This window comes from Anopheles coluzzii, chromosome 2 (assembly GCF_943734685.1).
Source record: "Anopheles coluzzii chromosome 2, AcolN3, whole genome shotgun sequence".
In the NCBI taxonomy this organism is placed as follows: Eukaryota; Metazoa; Arthropoda; class Insecta; order Diptera; family Culicidae; genus Anopheles; species Anopheles coluzzii.
Genome location: NC_064670.1, coordinates 81,064,671 through 81,072,475, shown reverse-complemented (window position 1 = coordinate 81,072,475; position 7,805 = coordinate 81,064,671). Strand labels below are relative to the sequence as shown.

Here is a 7,805-nt window from a genome sequence, read left to right as displayed (position 1 = left end):
CAGAACACAACGTAGGGCAGACAACACAACAACATATTCTTGAATAAAAGAATTCTATTTCACTAAAATCACCCAACATATGGTGCCTAAGGACCTGGATTACTGGTGAAAGTGAAAATGACGCAAGCCAAAGCCTCAAGCGAAGAAAGTTTCCGTGGTTTCTCGGACTTAGAAATGGAAAATAGCACTATAATAGACAACAGTGCAATGGCTCTCGCAAAGGAGGAACGAAATCGCTTGATTGAATGTCTAGTAAGACTAGAAAAATTTGTGGAAAATTCGGGAATAATTGAGTTGGAACAAGTCAAAGCTCGATTAAAACGTCTTGAGAGGTGCTGGGAGCATTTTGTAAAGATTTCAAAGGAAATTAGGCAGTTTGACGACCAGCACAACAAGAAAGAAAATTTTGCTATATTTGCCGACTTCGATGAGCGTGTGTGTGTGCTAACAGGCAAACTTAAGAGAATGCAGCGTAGCAGCAACGTGCCAAAGAAGGACGAGCATATGAGCAACGTTAGTAACACATCCACAGGCGGTGTGAAGCTACCCAAAATGGCGCTACCAGAATTTCAAGGTAAATTCGATGAATGGCTACAGTTTAGGGACATGTATGAGCAAATGGTGCACAACAACATAACTCTTTCTAAAGTAGAAAAGTTATATTATTTGAAGAGTTCACTAAAGGGTGAAGAATTAAAAGTGATCGAAGCTTTTCCGATATGCGCAGCAAGCTATGACGCTGCATGGGACGCTGTGGTAAGTCGTTTTGCTAACCCATACATACAAAAGAAAAGACATACGAATGAGTTGCTAAACTGGCCGAGAATGAAAAAACCAACAGCCGCAAACATCAACGCTGTAATCGATGGTTTTGAAAGGCACACAAAGTTATTGCAACAGTTAGGAGAAACGCTGTCAACATGGGGTATCATGCTCACGCAGCTTTTAACATCAAAGCTCGATGAAGGAACTCAGCGTGAGTGGGAGCGAACAGTTGAGGCACAAGATGATGCTAATTATAACGATCTAATAAAATTCTTGCGAGGACAAGTACGAATTTTGGAAGCTTTGGGCGAAGATAAAATAGAACAGCGAAACCAACCGTTGCCAAATGTAGAGAATAGAATAAGAAATAATAAAAAATATAGAAGATCGATGTATAGGCAAGTGCCAAAATGATAAGCAACCTAGGACAAGAGACGGAGCCAGAGAAAGGAAGCACAAAGTGCAGAGAAACGAGAGCGGCAGGGAAACGAGAGCGGGAGAGAAACGAATTGGAGCGATGACCACGAGAGACGAACGAAAATCGGAAAGACCTTTGGAGACGACGGAGAGAGAGAACGACACAGCGATCAGTTTTTGGACAAATGTTGACGAGAGCGGTCATAAAGCACCAAGCATCCTAAGCATCTGAAGCACGAGACAGCAGTAAAAAAAAGATAATAAAAAAAGTAAAATGAAAAAGCGAATGTTATAAGTGGCGAAGAAAGTTGCGGATATCACGACACCAACATCAAAAGCTCCGAAAAGCTCAAATGCAATGTTTGCGGTGCGGAGCATTCGACAGCAAAATGTGACGAGTTCAATTCAATGGCGGTGAAAGAACGAATCAAGATTGCGCGAGCAAAAGAGCTTTGTCTAAACTGTTTAGGAAAAGGCCATTTTCGAAACCAATGTGTATCAAAGGTACGTTGTCGTGCGTGTAAGGTTGCTCATCATTCTCTTTTACATATGTGGTTACCGAAGGAAAACACTATGCCTAGCACATCAGCTCAAAGCAACAACAGTGTTGATGAAACATTCGTCAATGAAGCACAAGGTGCAAATCATGAAAATGCTACGCTAACTATGGTTGTTACAAGATCAGGTGTTTCTTGTGGCGTGCTTTCTACAGCTCTAGTAAATGTGAAAGCAAAGAACGGTATGTTCATTCAAACGCGAGCACTATTAGATAGTGGATCACAGCTCAACGTCTTGACTGAGAAACTTTGTAGAAAGCTTGGTTTACAACGGCGAGCTAGCGGAATCACACTAATAGGTATAGGAAAGCATGAGGTCAGTAGTGACATAGCTGTAACGGAGGAAGTTGCGTCGCAGACCAACAATTATGCGAGAAGAATGGAATTCTTAGTGATGGACGGCATCACTCACAATCTTCAGCCAGTACATCTTCCTAACGCATGCATACCAAATGAAGGTACAATGGCAGACCCTGGATGGCATCAGGGTGGAGAGATCGATATGTTGTTGGGGTCGGAGCATTTCTTTGAATTTCTAGCGCTAGACGGCGGCCGGCCTGGAGTCTATAGAATGAACGATTCTCATCCATATTTTGTTAATACTGTGTTCGGCTGGATATTAACTGGACCAAAGCAAACGCAGCAGAAAACATCAGCAATTTGATCTCAAGTGAGTATTGCGGAGCAAATTGAGCGATTTTGGTCGATCGAAGAGGTGTGTCCAGAGAACAGCTTGACCCAAGAAGAGAAAGATTGTGAGCAAAGTTTCGTAACAACACATTCTCGTGACGAAACGGGTCGATACATAGTAAAACTTCCCATAAAGCTCAAAGGTTCTGTTGTCAGTGTTTGTAGCAATACCGCACTGATACGGGTATGGTCTGACGCCTCTCGAAGGCTAATATAGGATCTCCATACCCTACTCCGACTCAATACGTCCACGGCGTACAGAACGGTAACATATTTCTCCAAATATCTGAGCTTGGGTATATGGGGAAACCCAACCCCTTGGGAAGATGGGCTATATGGCTAAATTGAGCGGGGGGGGGGATGACCAGCGTCTGTTCTCCATGTTAGGGGCGGCTGGTTGCCCCTTCTGTCCTGGCATCCTACGGGACTTTAATCAGCTAGGATGCGTAGGCCCTACGACGATACAGGAGGTTGGGGGAGAGGCCTTGCAAGCCACCCCTGGAAAAACATAAACGCAACGAAAGGAAACCAAAGAATTTCGAACCGGACCAACCGATACCGACCCACGCAACCGAACAAGGCAAACGATTGGAAACTCGGAACATGGAACTGCAGATCTCTCACAGCACCCGGAAGTACCCGCATTCTTTCGGACGAGGTGAGGGCCCGTGGCTTCGGAATAGTAGCACTTCAGGAGACGCGCTGGAAAGGAGTGACGGAGCGCCCCTATCGTAGCGATTGCACGATCTACCAAAGCGGTGGTGAAAAGCATGAACTCGGTACGGCGTTCCTGGTCATAGGTGAGATGCGAAAGCGAGTGATCGGGTGGTGGCCGATCAATGAACGGATGTGCAGGTTGAGGATTCGTGGCAGGTTCTTCAACCTGAGCATCATAAATGTGCATAGTCCGCACCTTGGAAGCACCGATGACGATAAAGACAATTATTATACGCAGTTGGAGAGGGAGTACGACCGCTGTCCACAACACGACGTTAAAATTGTCATCGGGGATTTTAATGCTCAGGTCGGACGGGAGGAGGCATTTAAACCGACGATAGGAAGTTTCAGTGCCCACCGGCTGACCAACGACAACGGGCTTCGGCTCGTAAACTTCGCCTCCTCCAAGCACATGAACATTCGCAGCACCTTCTTCCAGCACGCACCTCGCTTCAGTTACACCTGGAGATCACCGCAGCAAACACTTTCCCAGATCGACCACGTTCTCATCGATGGAAGGCACTTCTCGGACATAATCGACGTAAGGACCTATAGAGGAGCAAACGTCGACTCAGACCATTTTTTGGTTATGGTTAAGTTACGCCAGAAACTGTGCGTGGCCAACAAACTGCGCTATCAGCCCACCCCAAGGCTCAACACAGACCGGCTGAAACAAGCTGTTGTGGCGAGGGACTTCGCAATCGCGCTTGGGGAAGCGCTGCCGGAGGACACCACTACCGAGGCGATGTCTCTCAATGACCACTGGCGCATGGTGGAGCAAGCCATCAGCAGCACGGCCGAGCGAACAATTGGCCGCGTGACCCATAACCAGAGGAAGGAATGGTTTGATGATGAGTGCAGGCGAGCACTCTCCGAGAAGAACGCCGCGCGGACCCGCATGCTCCAGCGCGAGACCCGGCAGAACGTGGAAGACTACAGACGACTGAGAAGGCAGCAGACCCTACTCTTCCAGGACAAGAGGCGCGGCTTCGAAGAGTCGGACGAGCAACTCATGCAGCAGCTATCCCAGTCGGGGGAAACTCGTAAGTTCTACAGGATGCTGAATGCGGCACGGAGCGGTTTTACTCCCATGACCGCTATATGCCGCAGTGAGGAGGGAGATATCCTGTCGGACGAGTGAGAGGTGATCGACAGATGGAAGGGCTACTTCGACAGACACCTGAACGGAGCAGATACCAGAGCAGACGCAGGAAGCAGAGGAGAGCAACCCTACGACAGCCAGCATGACAATGACGAAGTGCCCCCGCCATCTTTGGACGAAGTCATCAGCGCCATCAAACAGCTGAAATGTAACAAGTCAGCTGGCAGCGATGGTCTGGTGGCCGAACTGTTCAAGATGGGTCCGGAGAGGCTTGCCGTCATCATGCATCGGCTGATTGTTAGGATTTGGGATCAGGAAGAACTACCGGACGAGTGGAAACTGGGTGTCATACACCCAGTGTACAAAAAGGGCGACAGGCTGGACTGTGCTAACTTCCGGGCCATCACAGTCCTGAATGCTGCCTACAAGATCCTGTCCCGAATACTCTTCTGCAGACTTTCGCCTCTTGCTACAGATTTCGTCGGCAGCTATCAAGCTGGATTTGTTGGAGGCAAATCAACTACCGACCAAATCTTTACTCTACGGCAAATCCTCCAGAAATGCCGAGAGCACCAGATCCCTACGCACCACCTGTTCATCGACTTCAAGGCGGCATACGATACCAAAGATCGGACCGAACTATGGAACACCATGCAGCAGCACGGATTCCCTGGGAAGCTGGTACGACTGTTGCGGGCTACTATGGACGGGGTGCAGTGCAAGGTGAGAGTGACAAACATGCTGTCAGAAGCGTTCGAATCTCACCGGGGTCTGAGGCAAGGGGATGGACTCTCCTGTTTGCTGTTCAACATCGCTCTGGAAGGTGTCATGCGAAGCGCGGGCTTCGACATCCGGGGCACGATTTTCACCCGAACTCTCCAATTCCTTGGCTTCGCGGATGACATCGACATCATCGGGCGAACATCTGCGGCAGTGTGCGAGGCGTACACCCGACTGAAACGCGAAGCCGCTAGGATTGGATTGAGGATCAATGCGACGAAGACAAAGTACCTGCTTGCCGGGGGCTCTGACCGTGATAGAGCCCGACTCGGAAGCAGAGTATCAGTTGACGGCGACGATCTCGAGGTGGTAGAGGAGTTCTGCTACCTTGGCACGATCGTAACTTCGGACAACAACGTAAGCAGCGAAATCCGAAGGCGCATTGTTCAGGGAAATCGTGCCTACTACGGGCTCCACAAACTCCTGCGATCCAGAAGACTCCAGCAACACACGAAATGCGCGATATATCGCACACTGATACGTCCGGTGGTCCTCTACGGGTACAAGTCCTGGACTTTACTGACGGAGGACGCCAATGCACTCGCCATTTTCGAACGGCGGGTGCTAAGGACTATCTTTGGCGGTGTGTGCGAGCACGGCGTGTGGAGAAGGAGGATGAACCACGAGCTAGCTGAGCTGTTTGGCGGTGCAGACATCCTGACGGTCATCAAAGCCGGAAGGATACGCTGGCTGGGGCACGTGATGAGGATGCCGGACTCATGCCCCACCAGGAAGGTGCTCGTCAGCGACCCGTTCGGCACGAGGCGTAGAGGAGCACAGCGAGCTCGCTGGCTGGATCAGGTGGAGTCGCACCTGTCGGAAATCGGATGCAACCGTGGTTGGAGGACTGCAGCCCAGGACCGAGTTTCCTGGAAACGAATTGGCGACCTGGCCATGTCTACGAGACGTGCTCATTGAGCAGGCCAAGAAGAAGAAGAAAGCTCAAAGGTTGGGAAAGGATTGGCGAGTCCTTAGGAACGGCAAAGAAAAGATTTCTACAACTGGAAAACCGATTAACGAGGGATGTGGCACTATACGAAAGGTACCGCTCAGCGGTAAAGCAGTATCAAGAGCTGGGATATTTAGTAGAGGTATCTCCTGGCATGTCACAAGGTGGCAACGTGAAGCCATGCTATTTACCACATCACCCAGTTGTAAAATTATCCAGCGCTAGCACCAAAGTGCGCCCGGTTTTCGATGGTTTCGCTAAAACCTCAACTGGTTTTGCACTAAATGATTGTCTCCTAAATGGACCTGTGTTGCAAGACACACTTTTTGAACTAATTGTGAGATTTAGATCGTATGCCATCGCGCTCATTGCGGACATCGAGAAGATGTACTTGCAGGTAAGGGTTCATGAGGAACACACACCATTGCAACGCATCTAATGGCGATCTTCTCAACAAGAGGAGATAAAGCATTTCGAACTTCAGAGAGTCACATTTGTCCTGACGTCATCATCCTTTTTGGCAACTCGAGTGCTCTTTCAACTTGCGGCGGATGAAGGAGAGCGATTTCCATTAGGTAAAAGGGCTTTACAAGAATCATTCTACGTGGATGACTACATCGGTGGAGCAAATAGTGACGCTGAAGCTGTCCAGCTAGTGAGTGAGTTGTGGCAACTATTGGAGAAAGGAGGTTTCCATTTACGGAAGTGGAACTCATATAACAAAATGGTTTTGCGAAACCTGTCTCCAGAGGAGAAAGATAAATGCGAGCTTGTGAGCATTGGACCTGAGGATCAAGTAAAAACGCTAGGCGTATATTGGGATCCAACTACCGATTCGTTAGGAGTAGCGGCAGATTTCGACAATGTGCCAAATGAACCTCCTACCAGGCGGAACGTGTTTTCGTTCATAGCCAGATTATTCTACCCGCTTGGCATAATTGCTCCAATTATCGCCTGGGCGAAAATCATGATGCAGCACAAAGTAATGGGATGATCCAATCCCTGTGGATTTGGCTGACCAATGGGAATTGTTTAAGAAACAATTGTACCTGGTAAAGGAGATGCGGATTCCAAGGTATGTGATGCTTCTTGATCAAAACAAAGTGCAAATTCATTCTTTTGCTGATGCTTCCGAAGTAGCCTATGGCGCATGCGTTTACCTCCGAGTAACAAATCGCGAAGGCACAGTAAAAATAGGTCTCCTTGCAGCAAAATCTAAAGTAGCGCCACTTAAGAAGTTGAGCTTAACACGGTTGGAACTCTGTGCTGCTGTGTTGGGAGCAAAACTTTGGAAAACTGCATGCATTGCCTTGAAGCAACCAATAACAGAAAGTTATTTCTGGAGTGACTCTACCATTGTGCTGAAATGGTTAAGAGCCCCATCGTATACGTGGGCGACTTTCGTGGCAAATAGAGTCGCCACGATACAGGACTTAACCCAAGGAAATCATTGGCAACATGTGAAAGGAAGTGAAAATCCAGCAGACATCCTGTCCAGAGGTGCTTTACCAAATCAACTCACTAAGGAATGGTTCCAGGGACCACACTGGCTCTCGAATGATGAGTGCACATGGTCATTTCCTGAGGAGAAATCTGACATCGATGAATCGCAACTCGAGCGAAAGCGACAAGTGGCTGTAATGACGGTGGGCGTTGCAGCACATCCTTTCCTGGATCGCTATTCCTCCTACTGGAAATGTGGTAGAGTGGTTTTGTATCCATTATTATTGTATCCGGTTTGCTCAATGAGCAGGAATGAGCCATTAGTCAGCGGTCCGATTACATATAACGAATTTATTAGAGCGATCCGACGTTTAGTCGTCGATTT

General features: G+C 48.3%; 1 protein-coding gene across 1 annotated transcript; it reads left to right on the top strand.

Moving 5' to 3' along the window:
* Positions 1–465: 465 nt before the first annotated feature.
* Positions 466–4,287, top strand: LOC120961299 (uncharacterized). Its single transcript, XM_040385000.2, has 2 exons — positions 466–574; positions 3,056–4,287. The coding sequence occupies exons 1-2, from the start codon at positions 466–468 to the stop codon at positions 4,285–4,287; spliced, it is 1,341 nt and encodes a 446-aa protein (XP_040240934.2).
* Positions 4,288–7,805: the final 3,518 nt, after the last annotated feature.